Source organism: Nycticebus coucang, chromosome 12 (genome assembly GCF_027406575.1).
Source record: "Nycticebus coucang isolate mNycCou1 chromosome 12, mNycCou1.pri, whole genome shotgun sequence".
In the NCBI taxonomy this organism is placed as follows: Eukaryota; Metazoa; Chordata; class Mammalia; order Primates; family Lorisidae; genus Nycticebus; species Nycticebus coucang.
Genome location: NC_069791.1, coordinates 101,672,239 through 101,688,812, shown reverse-complemented (window position 1 = coordinate 101,688,812; position 16,574 = coordinate 101,672,239). Strand labels below are relative to the sequence as shown.

General features: G+C 49.7%; 1 protein-coding gene across 1 annotated transcript; it reads left to right on the top strand.

Moving 5' to 3' along the window:
• Positions 1-234: 234 nt before the first annotated feature.
• SEPTIN12 (septin 12) lies at positions 235-10,833 on the top strand. The gene is made up of 9 exons (XM_053556272.1): positions 235-400; positions 3,115-3,240; positions 3,316-3,397; positions 5,752-5,889; positions 6,032-6,149; positions 6,241-6,336; positions 9,439-9,535; positions 10,429-10,480; positions 10,563-10,833. The coding sequence occupies exons 1-9, from the start codon at positions 235-237 to the stop codon at positions 10,762-10,764; spliced, it is 1,077 nt and encodes a 358-aa protein (XP_053412247.1). The 3' UTR covers positions 10,765-10,833.
• The last annotated feature ends 5,741 nt before the right edge of the window (positions 10,834-16,574 follow it).

The window sequence follows — 16,574 nt, the reverse complement described above, 5'->3', positions numbered from 1 at the left end:
ACTTCTGGGGCTAGAGCATCTCAGGATGGGGATTCAGCCTCCCCAGAGAGGCAGCTCCCCACAAGAGATGCCCTATCAAACCTCTCACATATGGTCACTTGGGATAGACCCGGCAGCATAAAGAGTAGGGGGCAGCTGGCAGTGGAGCCCAGAATCAGGGTTCAGACATGAGAAGTCAGGGTGCGCCCCTCTCCCCTCATCACTGGTGACAGGCATCGTGTTGCCCTTGGCTACATGGACCCCATGAGGCGGTCGCCCTCCCCTTGCCCATCTTCACGGCCCTCCAGCCCTAGGACCCCACCCTGTGAGATGTTTGGTCAGGTGGGCATTGAGGCCGTGCTGGACCAGCTAAAGATCAAAGCCATGAAGATGGGCTTTGAGTTCAACATCATGGTAGTAGGTAAGTCAGAAGTGGGGGCCTTTGGGGGCAGACCGATGGGGGCTCCTTGCTTGTCCCAGCCTCAGCCTCCTCTTCTGTTAAGCCGGCCTGACAGCAGAACCTCACTGGGCTGTTGTAATTGAAACTCATTAAAAGACAAGAGCCAGCTGGGCACTCTGGGAGGGCAAGATAGGAGGATCACTTGAGGCCAGGAGTTAAAGACCAACCTGAGGAACAGTCAGACCCTCCCTGTCTCTGCAAAAAACAGAAAAATTGGCTGGGCATGGTGGCAAGCACCTGTAATCCTAGAACTCTGGAAGGCTGAGGGGCCTGGATCATCTGAGATCAGTTCTAAGGTAGCTTTGCCCAATAAAGATATAATTTGAGCCACACATATAATTTTAGATTTCCTAGTAACCACCTTTTTTTTTGAGACAGAGTCTCTTTATGTCGCCCTTAGTAGAGTGCTGTAGCACCGCAGCTCACATCAACCTCAAACTCTCGGGCTCAAGTGATTCTCTTGCCTCAGCCTCCCAAGGAACTGGGACTACAGGCACCCACCACAACACCCAGCTATTTTTTGTTGCAGTTGTCATTGTTGTTAAGCTGGTCTGAGCTGGGTTCAAACCCGCCAGCCTCGATGTATATGGCTGCTGCAGTAACCACTGTGCTATGGGTGCCAAGCTATGACCACCTTTTTTACAAAGTAAAAAGCGAGTGGAAATTAATTTTAATAATCTATTTAATTTAACCCAGCATATCCAAAACACTATCATCTCAACACACTATCAATATGAAAAAATCATTCATGAGCTATTTCACATCCCTTTTGTCATACTAAGTGTGCAAAATCTGGTTTGTGTTTTACACTGATGCATATCCCCATCCAGATCAGCCACGGTGTGGGTATCCCTAGCCAGGTGTGGAGCCATAGCAGACGGCACAGTTCTCAGGGCAATCTTTGGAATATACCAAAAGGTGTGTGCTGAGTAGTGATGTTGGTGTTTCTTACTGTGGAATATGGCCCAAAGAATTTGAGAAGTTGCTGCCCTCCAAGGGCAGCTACAATTGAACAAGCTACAGTTACACTCGACCTGGAAGAAGCTCTTCAAGTTGTGTTGGGTGAAAGAACCCAGACACTAAATAGCTCATGCTGCGTGATCCTGGTTATGTCAGCTACATCGAAGGCAGGCACAATTGCTCTGCAATGACACAAGCTGGGGGCATGGCTGTCTTTGGGGTGTGGGTGGATCCTTACTGATGGGGAATGCAGGCAGCTTTGTGTAGTGTCTGATCCAGTTCCTTGACCTGGTGCTGCTTACACACATGTGTTTCATTTGTAAAACTGCCTGGAACTGGGGCGGCGCCTGTGGCTCAATCGGTAGGGCGCCGGCCCCATATACCGAGGGTGGCGGGTTCAAACCCGGCCCCAGCCAAACTGCAACCAAAAAATAGCCGGGCATTGTGGCGGGCGCCTGTAGTCCCAGCTACTCGGGAGGCTGAGGCAAGAGAATCCCTTAAGCCCAGGAGTTGGAGATTGCTGTGAGCTGTGTGAGGCCACGGCACTCTACCGAGAGCCATAAAGTGAGACTCTGTCTCTACAAAAAAAAAAGAAAAAAACTGCCTGGAACTGCCCATCAACAGAGGAATAGATATTCAACCCATGGTCTGCCAAGTGGTGGGATATTATGCAGCCATGAAAAAGTATGCAGAACTGGCCCCGGCTACAGCACTGAGGAACTTTGACAACATCATGCTCAGGCCGAGTACGATGGCTCAACCCTGTAATCCTAGCACTCTGGGAGGCTGAGGTGGGTGGATTGCTTGGGCTCAGGAGTTTGAGAGCAGCCTGAGCCAGGGCAAGACTCTGTCTCTACTAAAAATAGGAACCGTAGCCTCATGTCACAGCTACTCAGGAGACTGAGGCAAGAGAATTGCTTGAATTCAAGATTTTGAGGTTGCTGTGAGTCATGATGCCACGCCACTCTACCCAGGGTAACAGAGCAAGACTGTCTCAAAAAAAAAAAAAAAAGAAAGAAAATAAAACATGCTCAGCAAAAGAAGCCAGATTCAAAAGGCCACATAGTATATGATTCCATTTATAGGAAATGACTAGAACAGGCGAATCCACAGACACAGGATACAGATTAGTGGTTGGGGGGTCATGGAAGGGCAGAGTGGGGAGGAACTGCTTAATGGGGATGGGGTGTCCTTTTGGGGTAAACAGTCTTAGAACTAAATAGAGGTGATGGTTGCCCAACATTGAAAACTTACCCATTAACCATTTTAAAGTGCCCAATCATTATGCACTTTAAAATGGTTAATGGGTAAGTTGTCATTGTATGACTATTACCTGGACACTTATGATGGGATACATTTGCCTATATTTATGTTATACTTAGAAGACTGTTTACTTTCTGAAAAATTTTATTTGAGTTTGAGGCTAGGCACAGTGGCTCATGCCTGCACTCTGGGAAGCCGAGGCGGGTGGATAGCTTGAGCTCATGAATTGGAGACCAACCTGAGCAAAAGCAAGACCCCCATCTCTAATAAAAAAATAGAAAAACTGAGGCAAGAGAATTCTTGAGCCCAAGAATTGGAGGCTGCTGTGAGATATGACACCACGGCACTCTACCCAGGGCAATAGCTGGAGACTCTGTCTCAAAAAAAACGAGTTTGAGAAACACTGCCTAAAATGTCTACCATGACTGCTGTCATCTGCCTGTCACTCGCAGGGCAGAGCGGGCTGGGCAAGTCCACGATGGTGAACACACTGTTCAGGTCCAAAGTGTGGAAGACGAGTCTGCCGAGCTTGGGGGCGCCCATACCCCAGACATTGCAGCTGCATTCGCTGACCCATGGTGAGTGAGACCCCACCCGCACCTGTGCCCCACCCCACCCAGTTCCAGTCTCTCCCCTCCACTCTCCCTCCACAGTCATTGAGGAGAAAGGTGTGAAGCTGAAGCTGACAGTGACTGACACGCCTGGCTTTGGGGACCAGATCAACAATGACAAGTGGTAGGTCCTCATGAGTGGGGGCTAAGTTCTGGCTTCCTTGCTCCTGCCCCCACCCCCACCCCTTCAACCTGTGGGAACTGTCCCAGCCCTGAGAAGCCTGGCTGTATCATCTTTGAGCCTCGATTTCCTTGTGGTATAAGGGGTACACTCAACTCTCCCTCCAGGAATGAAGTGATTTGTGTCTTGTCTTAGCTTGCCCTGGTGCACAGTGAGTACTCAGTAAGGGACATGGTAGAACTGGGGTTAGAAGCTCACACTCCAGAATCAGGATGCCTGGATCAGGCTACTTTCTAGCTGTATAACCAGCCACTGGTCACAGAACTCTCTGAGCCTCAGCTTCCTTCATTGTAACTTGGGGATGAGGCCACCTACCTTGCAGAGTTGTGCTCAGTGATAGCATTTGGGAAACATGCGTACACAGTCGAGACTGGCTGCATAATTTGTGGGACCCAGTGCAATGACACTGTGGGGCCTCTAGTTCAGAAACAACAGATATTAAGGCCAGGTGAGGTGGCACACACCTGTAATCCTCACATTTTGGGAGGCCGAGGCAGGATGATCATGTGAGGCCAGGAGTTCATTGCCAGCTGGGCAATAAAACAAGACCCCATCTCTATAAAAAATTATTTTTAAATTAGCTAAGTGTATGTGGTGGTATGTGCCTTTAACCCCTAGCTACTCAGGAGGCTGAGGCAAGAGGATTACTTGAGCTCAGGAGTTTGAGGTTGCTGTGAGCCAGGCTGATGCCATGGTACTCAGCAACGCAGAGCCTGGGCAGCAGAGTGAGACTCTGTCTGAAATAATAATAATAATTAGGCTCCACACCCGTAGCTCAGTGGTTAAGGCACAGGCCACATACACTGGGGCTGGTGGGTTGGATACCAGCCCGGGAACTGCTAAACAACAATGACAACTATAACAAAAATAAATAAATAGCTGGGTGTTCTGGCAGATGCCTGTAGTTCCAGCTACTTGGGAGGCTGAGGCAAGAGAATCACTGAAGCCCAAGAGTTTGAGGTTGCTGTGAGCTGTGATGCTACAGCCCTCTACTGAGGGCGACATAGTGAAACTCTGTCTTAAAAAAATAATAATAATTAGGGCAGCGCCTGTGGCTCAAAGGAGTAGGGCGCCGGCCCCATATGCCGGAGGTGGTGGGTTCAAACCCAGCCCTGGCCAAAAACTGCAAAAAAATTATTTATTATAATAAATAATACAGTATAACAACTATACATGGAATTTACATTATATTAGGTATTATAAGTACTATAAACTAGAAATTTAAAATACACAGGAGGATGTGTGTAGGTTACATGCAAATACCACACCGTTTATATAAGAGACTTGAGCATCCTTGGATTTTTGTACCCTCAGAGGAGTCCTAGGCCCAATGCCCCTCAGATACATAGCGACAGCTGTGCTATGTGCTGAGCTCTGTCTTAGACATGAGGGCGGGGATACAGCAATGAACATGGCCGATAATCACCCTTGATGCAGGGAGGAGGGTGGAGACAAGAACAAGATCAATCACTTACCAGAGGGTGAACCGAACAGGGGTCCTCCAAACAGGACCTTTTTGAGAGGGACAGGGGTGTTGCTAATGACACTCGGGCAACAGGAAGGAGTCCAGATGGTTGTAAGCAAAACAAAAGGCCAGGAACCTTGGAATACAGTCTGTTAGAAAGTGCAAATTGTTAATGGAGAAAAACAGGGGAGGGGAAAGAACACGGAGCTCCAGGGACTTGCAATTGTAAGTGGGGTGATGGAGAAAGGCTTCACCGCCAGGAGATTCGGGGATGAGACACATGGTGGGCAGAGGCACAGTCCAGACCTGGCAGATGCAAAGAGGGGCTGAGAGCAGGAAGGAGGCAGGATGAGGTGGCATGGGGCCTTGTAGGGCTAAGGACCAATTTTAGCTGTTCTTGTGCCACTGGAGACTGAACCAAAGAGAAACACTGACAATCTGAAACCTGGTTTTGAAAGGGTCTGTTTGGCTGCCATGTTAACAATAGCCCAGAGAGGGAGGGACCGGGAGAGGAGTTGGTCAACCCCAGGAGAAAGGCAGTGGGTGTTTGAAGCAGGCCGGTGGCCATTCATCTCGTTTAATGCTCACCTTGCCCTTGCAAAACAGGTACCCTTACTGCCCCCATTGTATAGACAAGGAAGCCGAGGCCTGGCTTCAGGCGGCAGGGTCTCTCTGATAATTGGGGGAAGTGGGGGGGGTGTGTTTCAGGGTGATAAGGGGCCCCAGACAAACCGGGAAGATTGGTCACCCTAAGAGTAGACCAACCAAGTACTCGGGAGGTGGGATGGGCTCCAGGCATGGCTCTGAGGGGCAGGTCCACCTCCTGCCCCAGCTGGGACCCCATCCTGGCCTATATCAATGAGCAATATGAGCGGTACCTGCAGGAGGAGATTCTCATCACACGCCAGCGCCACATCCCGGACACCCGTGTGCACTGCTGCGTGTACTTTGTGCCACCCACCGGGCACTGGTGAGGTGGCTTGGCCAACTGGGGAGAGGGTAAAGGGGAGGAGGAGGGGTCTTCAGCATGGTCTGTGAGCTGGCTCCCCCCTCACTCATACATTTGCCACCAATACCAACCCATTCCCACCATCACTGCACTGCCTGGGCAGCCTTAGGCCCCTGGACATTGAATTCCTGCAGCGGCTGTGCCGGACTGTGAATGTGGTACCTGTGATTGCCCGGGCTGACAGCCTGACCATCGAGGAGCGAGAGGCCTTCAGACACAGGGTGATCTGGGTGCCCAGGGCAGGGCTGGGGTCAGTACGGCAGAGGGCAGAGTGGGCAGGGCATGCTGAGGTCACCTGTGTGTGATCCCCAGATCCAGCAAAACATGAGGGCTCATTGCATCGACGTGTACCCTCAGAAGTGCTTTGATGAGGACATTAATGACAGGATCCTCAACAGTAAGATACGGGTGAGAGGCCATAGGGGCAGAAGGCTGGCAGGGCTGAGGCGGAGTGACTTTCTTCTCTCTTATCTTTTCCATCCAAAGATTCATCTCTCTCTAAAACTCGGGGCTATGTGCAGGTATTGAATCTCTACCCATATACAAATTCAAGGTCTGGGAGAAATAGTTCACATCAACAACCTACAGAATGTGAGAAAATGATTTCAAATCACATATCTGTTAAGGGGCTTGTATCCTGAATATATAAAGAACTCTCACAACTCAAGAACCAAAGACGACCCAATTTTAAAGTAGACGAAAGATGTGAATAGACATTTCCCCCAAAGAAACTGATATACAAATACTATTGCTATGCAAATGGTCAACAAGCACATGAGAAGACTCACAACCTCATCAGTCATCAGGAAAATGCAAATCACGACCACAGTGAGATGCCACATCACACTCAGTAGGAGGCCCACAATCAAAGACGTCTTCTGTGGCTGAAGATGCAACAGAATTGGAGCCCTCATACACTGCTAGTGGGGATGGAAACTGTCTGGCAATTTTGTAAACAGTTAAACATCCAGCCACCATATGACCCAGCAACTATATTCCTAAGTAAACACCCAAGAGAAACGAAAACAGACATTCCCATAAAAACTTACACATGGGGCGGCGCCTGTGGCTCAGTGAGTAGGGCGCCAGCCCCATATGCCAAGGGTGGCGGGTTCAAACCCAGCCCCGGCCAAACTGCAACAAAAAAAAAAATAGCCGGGCGTTGTGGCGGGCGCCTGTAGTCCCAGCTGCTCGGGAGGCTGAGGCAAGAGAATCGCATAAGCCCAAGAGTTAGAGGTTGCTGTGAGCCGTGTGATGCCACGGCACTCTACCCGAGGGCGGGACAGTGAGACTCTGTCTCTACAAAAAAAAAAAAAAAAACTTACACATGAATGTTCATAGAAGCATTATTCCTAATAGCCAGGAAGTGAAAGCAACTCAAATATTCATCAACTGAAGAGTAGCTGAACAACACGCAGTATATCCAGACAAATATTTTTCAGACACAAAAGGAATGAAGCACTGACATGCCACAACCCCAAAAACACTGTGCTGAAGCCAGGTGCAGTGGCTCACACCTGTAATCCCAGCACTCTGGGAGGCGGAGGCAGGTGGATCATTTAAGCTCAGGAGTTCAGGCTCGGTACCTGTAGCTCAAGTGGCTAAGGCGCCAGCCACATACACCAAAGCTGTGGGTTTGAATCCAGCCCGGGCCTGCCAAACAACGATGACAACTACAACCAAATAGCTGGGCCTTGTGGCAGGTGCCTGTAGTCCCCAGCTATTTGGGAGGCTGGGGCAAGAGAATCGCTTAAGCCCAGGAGTTGGAGGTTGAAAAAAAAAAAGCTCAGGACTTCAAGACCAACCTGAGCAAGAGTGAGACCCCTGTCTCTACTAAAAATAGAAAAACTAGCCAGGTGTTGTGGGGCGCTTGAGCCCAAGAGTTTGAGGTGGTTGTGAGCTATGACGACAGCTGACTGAGTAGACTCTGTCTCAAAAACAAAAACAAAATCCCACTATACTGAGTTAAAGAAGTCAGGCACAGAAGGTCATGTGTTGTTACATGATTCTATTTATATAAAATATCCCAAACAGGCAAATCTGGAGACAGAAAGTAGATTAGTGGTAGCCAGGGATTAAGGGAAGGGAGAAATGGGGCATGATCGCTAGTAAGTATGGAGTTTCTTTCGGGGATGATGAAAAATGTTCTGAAATTAGATTGCAATGATGACTACATGACCTTGTGATTACACTAAAACCCACTGAATTATACACTTTAAAAGGGTGATTTTGGGGGGTATGTGACTTGTACTTCAATAATAGCTGTTCAGAAGAAAGAAAAGAAGGTAGAGAAAGAAAAAGAGATTATGTGTTCATTTTATCTGAATCGGCTGAACTTCTCTAAGTCCCCACCATGCCATCCATGTAGCACAGTCAACACCAGTCCGTTTAGATCCTGAAAGCCCATAGATGAGCCTGGGGATTCATCACCCACAGACCCCAGGCCTCAACCTCCTTGCCCAGGGACTCTGCTAACCTACACAGTGCTTTTGCTAGGGCAAGAAAAAGGCAGCACTTTCTTCATATGTCAGGGCCTGCATGGGATTTCTGCCCCAAAGAGCCCATGCCAGTTGTCTTTGTGCAGTGCACAAACCACACATCTGTATACCAAGGCCCTGCTTTCCATCTAGCACTCAATTCCTCTCTTATTCTCCTTTCATCCCCTTCCCCGCTGGAGCAATGAACATGATTTCTTGTGAAGGACTTTGTGGGCCATATCATCTCTGTTGCAGTTACTCAACTCTGCTATTAAGGTTTGATAGCAGCCACTGAACAAATGACCTGTGTGCCAATAAAACTTTATACAAGAAAGCCAACAGGGAGCCAAATGTGGTTTCCGAACGCTGGCTTATAAAGTTAATCTGTGGTTGTTGTATTTTTTGAGACAGAGTCTTACTTTGTCACCCTTGGTAGAGTGCCATAGCATCATAGCTCACACTCCTTAAAATCCTGAGCTCAAGAGATCCTCTTGCTTCAGCCTCCCAAGTAGGCTGGGTCTACAGGCGCCCACCTCAACGCCTGGCTATTTTTTAGGGACAGGTGTCTCACTCTTGCTCAGGCTGGTCCAGAACTCCTGAGCTCAAGCAGTCCAACCCTCTCAGCCTCCCAGAGTGCTTGGATTACAGGCATGAGCCACGGGGCCCAGCCCATTATCTCTGATTATTGTTTCTGTTTCACTGATAAGGTTTTTGATGTAAACAAGATTTATAATTTTTTAACCCCTCTTAATGTGGTTTTAATAATGATACAGTTTCCAACAATTACTCTGCTACCCCTTAACTAGGCTAAGCACTTCCCAAGCATTCACAAGCCCTGCATCAGTGCTAGCAGTCTTTCCACCTTACAGAGGAGGCAGCGGAGGCACCATCTGCGCTGTCTGCCCTTGTTAGAAAATGTGTGCTGCTCCTACCACATTCCCGCCCCCAAAAAGGACCGTGCCCACTTCATACCTTGGAGCTTTCTCTTCCCACTCCCAACAGGGCCAATCCTTTGTCTCTTCTCCGCCCACAGGACCGGATCCCCTTTGCTGTGGTTGGGGCTGACAGAGAGCACCTGGTGAATGGGAAGTGTGTCCTGGGCCGGAAGACCAAGTGGGGCATCATTGAAGGTCAGCGCAGGGATCTGGGGGAGGGTGTAGGTGAGGATGTGCTTTTACCACCCATCATGGGGCCCTGAGGGTAAAGCCCACAGACAGAGCACAGACAGAGCTGGAACAAAATCCTTCATTCCAGCTGGGAAGCCTTGGGCAAACTGCCTGACTCTTTGGGCCTCAGTTTCCTGATAGTGAAATGGGCATCATAGGAATATCAGCTGCATAGGAGGGCTGGAGTGGGAGGAGCCACGGCTGTGCATGACACTAGGCACCCAAAGGCACCCTGTTGGCTGGCCAGAACTTACTGTGGGCCCCCCATGTGCTGGGCACCACTATGTACAACCCCTGAGGGTACAGAGTGGAAGCAGGACTGACAGGCCCCTGTTTCCACAGAGCTTACAGGACAGGGACAGGTGGAAGACACACAGTAGGGGACTCAGGGAGGGAGGCTGTCTTAGGGAAGGCCCTGCTGGGGTGGGACTGAGGGAGAGGGAAGCCAGCCCAAGTCCCCACTGGTCATTCTGATCTTTGGAAATATAATATAGCATCCTCTCTGGCATAATGTGCAGTTGCCCTTCAGTATCTGCAAGGGAGTGGCTCCAGGAAGCCTGGGGATACCAAAATCTGCAGAGGATCAAATCCTGAAGTTGGCACCACAGAACTGTGGACACAGAGGGCCGAGTGTACATGATGATATATAATACAATGCTTGGTGCGTTAACAACTATTTGTGGGAGCTGCTTATACCAGGCCCTGGGAACACAAAAGTGAATGAATAAATGAATGAACCAATGAAGGAGAGGTGGGATAAGACAGTGAGGAGCATGGGGAAAGAGCAGAGGACAAGTCTCAGGTGATGCCGTGGTATGCAGTGGGCACCCACTCAGTGCTTGCCCTGTGTCTTGCAGTGGAGAATATGGCGCACTGTGAGTTTCCTCTCCTGAGAGATCTTCTCATCCGGTGAGGGTGTGGGGAGCCTGTGGCTGGGGGCCCAGGGGCCCAGGGATGCCACAGCCAGGGCTGACTGCCTGCCGCCCCCCAGCTCCCACCTCCAAGACCTGAAGGACATCACCCACAATGTCCACTATGAGAACTACCGTGTTGTGAGACTCAACGAGAGCCACGTGTTGCCTCGGGGGCCTGGCTGGGTAAACCTGGCCCCAGCCTCCCCTGGACAGCTGACCACCCCTGGGCCCATGAAGGCCTTCAGGCAGGCCCAAGATGACTCAGATGATGAGTTCTGAGCACCTACTGTCCTGGGCCTGCGGGATTCCCCGAGGCCCCAACACGCGCGTGCGCACACACACACATATACACCTGTGCACCAGAGCAGCTATTAAAGGTGGACATTGCTTTTTATGGAAAGTTGTGCTTGGAAAACAGAAAGTGTTTTGTAAATGACTTCTTTGAGCTAACCGCAAATAAAAGTACAGTTCTTTTTAAATTAACAGCATGAGACCCAAGGTCCTTAGGAGTTTTTTCATTTCTTTTCTTTTCTTTTTTTGTTTTGTTTTGTTTGTTTTGAGACAGGGTCTCGCTCTGTCATCCACGCTAGAGTGCAATGGCGTGATCATATCTCACCAAAACCTTGAATTTCTGGGCTCAAGCAATCCTTCTGCCTCAACCTCCCAAGTAGCTGGGACTACAGGTGCCTACCACACCTGGCTAAGGTTTCTAGTTTTTATTTATTTATTTTTAGAGACAGGGTCTCACTATGTTGTCCAGGCTGCCCTTGGCATGGGAGTAGCTGCCTCAAATGACCAGCCCCCTCTGGCCCAGAACTGGAGCTGAGTTCCAAAGTGGGCTCTCTGATCTATCCCAAGTCCTCACTCTTGGCCCAGGCTAGGCCCATGGACTTCTCAGGAACACTTAAAATCTCATCTTTGTGGCCTGGTCTCTGGCTGCCTTCCCTGAGACTCCACTGCTCCCTGCCCCAGCAGACCGCTGTGGTGAGCAAACAGATCCAACTCTGGAGTCTGCGGAAATAAAATCCCAGCAGCAAATCCCTTATTCCTCCTTTGCTTCAGTTTCCTCACCTATAAATTGGGTTTGGTTGGATCACTCTCATAGTGCTGCTGTTTGAACACTACATAACAATCCCTAGAATGTGTCTGCTACCACCTGGAGAAATGGCACAAAGACACAGGTGACATAGGCAGGATGGAGCATCAGGGAGGAGGACTTGCTGGAGAATGTGTGAGCTCCACTCTCCCAGACTCTCCAGAACCCCTGCAGATAAACAGACTTCACAGATTCTCTCACAGCGCAGGCCAAAGCTTAGTTTGGTAACAGAAGGAAGGGTGACTCCTATAATCTAGGAAGCTGGGCAGGCACCCAGCTCCTATAAGGAACAAGCATGTGGTGAAGAGTCTACAAATGACAGTGGTGAATAGTAGTATTATCCCAGCTAAAAGTCACCTCCTCCATGAAGACCTCCTTGACTTCCCCAGGCGATGTACTCACTGCCCTCTCTGTGTATGGTCATCCGGTCAGTCTCCCCCAGGAGACTGGGAGCTCCATCAGGGCAGGCATATGTGAGCTTCATCCTTGCATCCAGCACAGGGCAGGTGCTGAGGACACGCTTTGATGACTGAGTGGACCCTGCATTGCCTTCCCCATAGCTAAGTGCCTTCTGGATCACAAACCTCCTCCCTCCCTCCACCCCACGCTGAATCCAGGCATGGGAGCTCCCAGGGCCAGTCGGGACACACACCACCCACGTTGTACATCCCTGAGTTGGCAGGTTGCTCCACAGAGGCTGAGACACTGTCCCACATCACAGCACATTCCCAAGCTTAGCCCTAGGATAGGCAACATGCCCACACCTACAACATTCAAAAGCATATGCCCCTTGGCACAGAAACAGCACTTCTAGGAACAGATCTTACAGACAGACCAGTTTCTCAACTTTAGCCTTCAGGATCTCCCTCTGTTACCCAGGCCTCTGGAGTACTGCGGCATGATCACTGTAACCTTGACCTTCTGGGCCCTTCAGCCTCCCAAGTAGCTGGGACTATAGGTCCCTGCCACCATGCCCAGCTAGTTTGATCTCAGCATTATTGACCTATGGGTGGGATCATTCTTTATTGTTGGAGGCTGCCCTGTGTACTGCAGCTGTTTAGTGGCATCCTTGGCCTCTACCCACCACAAATACTGCCACATGTCCCCTGGGAGGAGCACAAACTCCTCTGACAGCTGTGCACATGTGTACAGGGTACCCTACCAGGGATCCATTGTGCCTACCTGCCAACCAGGACAGTCACCCCACATGTATTAGCGTCTCATGGCTGCTGTAACAAATAAGCACAAACAATATACATTTATGGTGGGAAGATCAGAAGCCTGAAATCAGTAATGCTGGGCCCACATCACAGTGTCAGCAGGGCTGTGCAGCCTCTGGAGGCCCTGAAGGAGCATTCACTTCCTTGTGTTTTCCAGTTTCATGCCGGGGTGTTCAACCTGGGCTCTGCAGGGCCAAATGCAGATTACTTCAGGATTGTTGTGCTTCTCTGTGGTATCTGATATGGTGAAAAGTATGCACAGACCTTTTTTTTATGTTCATCAGCTGTCCTCAGTGTATTTAATGTGGGGCGCAAGACAACTCCTATTCTCCCAATGTGTGGCAGAAAAGAGAAATGTTAAACACCCAGCAAGAGCTTCGTTCCATGGCTGGTAGCCCCTTCTTCCAACTTAGAAGCCAGCAGAGTAGCATCTTGCTCCAGTGGTCACGTGTCTTCTTCTGGGTCAAATCTCCCTCTGCCTCCCCACTCTAAGGACCTTTGTGATTACACTGAACACACCACCAGGATAAGCCAGGCTAATCTACCCATCTTTTTTTTTTTTTTTTTGAGACAGAGCCTCAAGCTGTTGCCCTGGGTAGAGTGCTGTGGCATCACAGCTCACAGCAACCTCAAACTCTTGGGCTTAAGCGATTCTCTTGCCTCAGACTCCCAAGTAGCTGGGACTACAAGTGCCCGCTATTTTGTTGTTGTTGTTGTTGTTGTCATTGTTGTTAGGCAGACCCAGGCTGGATTCGAACCTGCCAGGTCCTGTGTATGCAGCTGGCACCCTAGCCGCTGAGCTACAGGCGCTGAACCTAATCTCACCGTCTTAACACCCTGAACTTAATTACCTGCACAGATTCTCTTTTGTCAAATAAGGACCCCAGCAGAGACACCTCTTGGGAAGACTGTCAGGCAAGGAGGCAAGGCAGCTTTGGGACCCTGGGGCCCCCCCACACCTGTCTCTGGGGGTGGCGTGGGGCACTCTGGCAAGTGTAGTCTGGCCTGCTCCCTGGATCTGGTTCCCCCAACTTCTGGTTCTGGTGGATACACTCCTCAAGGGATTCTGCCCTGCCTAGGATACGGACATTAATTGTGCACCTACTGTGTGCGTGGCGATGCTGCTCCCCTAAACTGGGTGCTGGGCTCTTTGCTGGGCTCACTCCAGGCAGATAAAAACTCAGCACAGCGTGTGCAGCCAAACAGGAAAAGGAGGGGGAATCAAATATGGGAGACTGAGGCAGTTTTTAGGGTGCTGGGTTGATATTATAGGCTAGAGTAAATTAGGCTGGTAATTAGGAGTTGAGGTTCTGGGATCAGAAATGTGGGTTGTAGTCCCATTTCTGTACTTCCTAACTATGTGACCCTCTCTGGGTTCAACACTTAAAACTATCTGAGGTTCAAGGATCTTATTATGTCAGAAAGAAGAAAGTAGGACAAGTGCTATTTGGGGTTGGAAGTTGTTAGAGGCTTGAGAAGGGTGGATGGGTAGGAGTTGACCTGGGAGACGGTTATCTCCTGGACAGAGGATGGGCAAAGGCACCTAGCATCTCTTTTTCCAGCCTTATATTGAATAAAGTCTGTCTATAGAACTGAGATCCCCAAAGGGCACTTCCTGTTTCTTGAGAGCAGTTGTCATGTTGCCAGGAATAGGAAGCTCATCTACTCTGAGGAGGTTGAGAAAGATGCTTATTTTGGAACTGCTTCTCTCTCTCATCACATGTTCTGTGTGGTTGGCTTCAGCCCACAGCAGATTCTCTGGAAAAGCTGGACATTTTATCTCTATTTCTCTTCCCTTAGCTCAGACTGTGGCCGGACCAAGGAGTCCATCTGCCTGTCACCCAAGCCAATCAACAGAAATGCGGATGAGAGGTCAACGGTTTCACTTTCATTCACAGAAAACTCAGCTATTCCAGACAGCAGCGAGGATATTGCCTCAAAGAGCTGTTCTGCCTGCTCTTTTCCCTTTGTTACTTTTTATTCTCACAGTGCGAGTACACATCAGGGATGTTATTACTCATGGGAGTACAAGTCAAACAGATTCCCCCTCATAGGTTACACAGTTACATAACATCTTCAAAGGATTTTTATTATAGACTAAATCTACAGTTAGTCAACACTTCCCTGGGTGCACAGAGTGCCCCGGGTCCCTGCCTGGTACCATGGAGTCCGGTTCCCCAACTTATCTATGACAGTAGGCCTTGGAAGTGAATGAACAATCTCCAGATGTCAGCACATAGGCTCATCCGGCCTTGTTAGGGCCTGATTGGCAGTGCCCTGCATGAGATGGCCATTCAGGTTAACAGTGACAAGTAACATGACCTCCTGCCTTTTCTAAGAAAGCCTTTGAAGAATCTTAACACCAAGGTGATGGTGATATCCCAAGTGAGCTCATTGTCCTTTCGTCTGAATATGTTTTTTTTTTTGTTTTTTTTTTTAATTTTTTTTTTTGTAGAGACAGAGTTTCACTCTATGGCCCTCGGTAGAGTGCCGTGGCATCACACAGCTCACAGCAACCTCCAACTCCTGGGCTTAAGCGATTCTCTTGCCTCAGCCTCCCGAGTAGCTGGGACTACAGGCGCCCGCCACAACGCCCAGCTATTTTTTGGTTTGCAGTTCAGCCGGGGCCGGGTTTGAACCCGCCACCCTCGGTATATGGGGCCGGCGCCTTACCGACTGAGCCACAGGCGCCGCCCTCGTCTGAATATGTTTTACCTACATGAGCACCTGTATCCTTTTCTCCCCCATCTTGCTGTTTTTTTTCATAGCGTTATCACCCCGGCATAATTTTTACCTTCACACGTGCATCTTTGTGAGTATGTTGTGTTGTGTTTACCTTGCACAAGATTTAAGACCATTTTGAGGGCGGAGCCTGTGGCTCAGTCGGTAGGGCGCCAGCCCCATATACCGAGGGTGACGGGTTCAAGCCCGGCCCCGGCCAAACTGCAACCAAGAAATAGCCGGGCGTTGTGGCGGGCGCCTGTGGTCCCAGCTACTCGGGAGGCTGAGGCGGGAGAATCGCTTGGGCCCAGGAGTTGGAGGTTGCTGTGAGCTGTGTGAGGCCACGGCACTCTACCGAGGGCCATGAAGCGAGACTCTGTCTCTACAAAAAAAAAAAAAAAAAAAGACCATTTTGAGTCTACATTCAAAACTGAGAGCTTAGGGTGGCGCCTGTGGCTCAAGGAGTAGAGCGCCAGTCCCATATGCCGGAGGTGGCAGGTTCAAACCTAGCCCCAGCCAAAAACCACAAAAAAAAAAAAAAAAAAAAAAAAAATGACACAATACCAATAGGGCGGTGCCTGTGGCTCAGCGGGTAGGGTGCCAGTCCCATATGCTAGAGGTGGTGGGTTCAAACCCAGCCCCGGCCAAAAAAAAAAAACAAAAAACTGAGAGCTTTTACCTACAAATCCAGATATCTGGCTCTTTAAGGACAATTGGACTGACTGGCAGCAGGGGGCCAGCGCCCTCCCCACCCCCTCCCCACTTCCAATTCCTTGACACCAAGGCCTGGTAGCAGCAGCCATTTTTGTCATCTTGGTAGCCCTTCTGCTTTGATTGAAGTAGGGAGAAATTTCCCCATGTTCATCCGAGATGGGTGAAATGCCTGAGCTCAGGAGTTTGAGACCAGTTGAGCAAGAGTGAGACCCTGTCTCTAAAAGAAAAATATCCAAGTATTGTGGTGGGTGCCTATAGTCCCAGCTACTTAGGAGGCTGAGGAAAGAGAATTGCTTGAGCCTAAGAGTTTAAGGTTGCTGTGAGCTATGATGCCACAG

Excerpts from the sequence above, each read along its gene's own strand:
- SEPTIN12 (XM_053556272.1), top strand. The coding sequence starts at position 235 with ATGGACCCCATGAGGCGGTCGCCCTCCCCTTGCCCATCTTCACGGCCC. Across the intron at positions 6,150-6,240 it reads GAGAGGCCTTCAGACACAGG|ATCCAGCAAAACATGAGGGC; the intron begins GTGATCTGGGTG and ends TGTGATCCCCAG. Across the intron at positions 9,536-10,428 it reads CAAGTGGGGCATCATTGAAG|TGGAGAATATGGCGCACTGT; the intron begins GTCAGCGCAGGG and ends TGTGTCTTGCAG.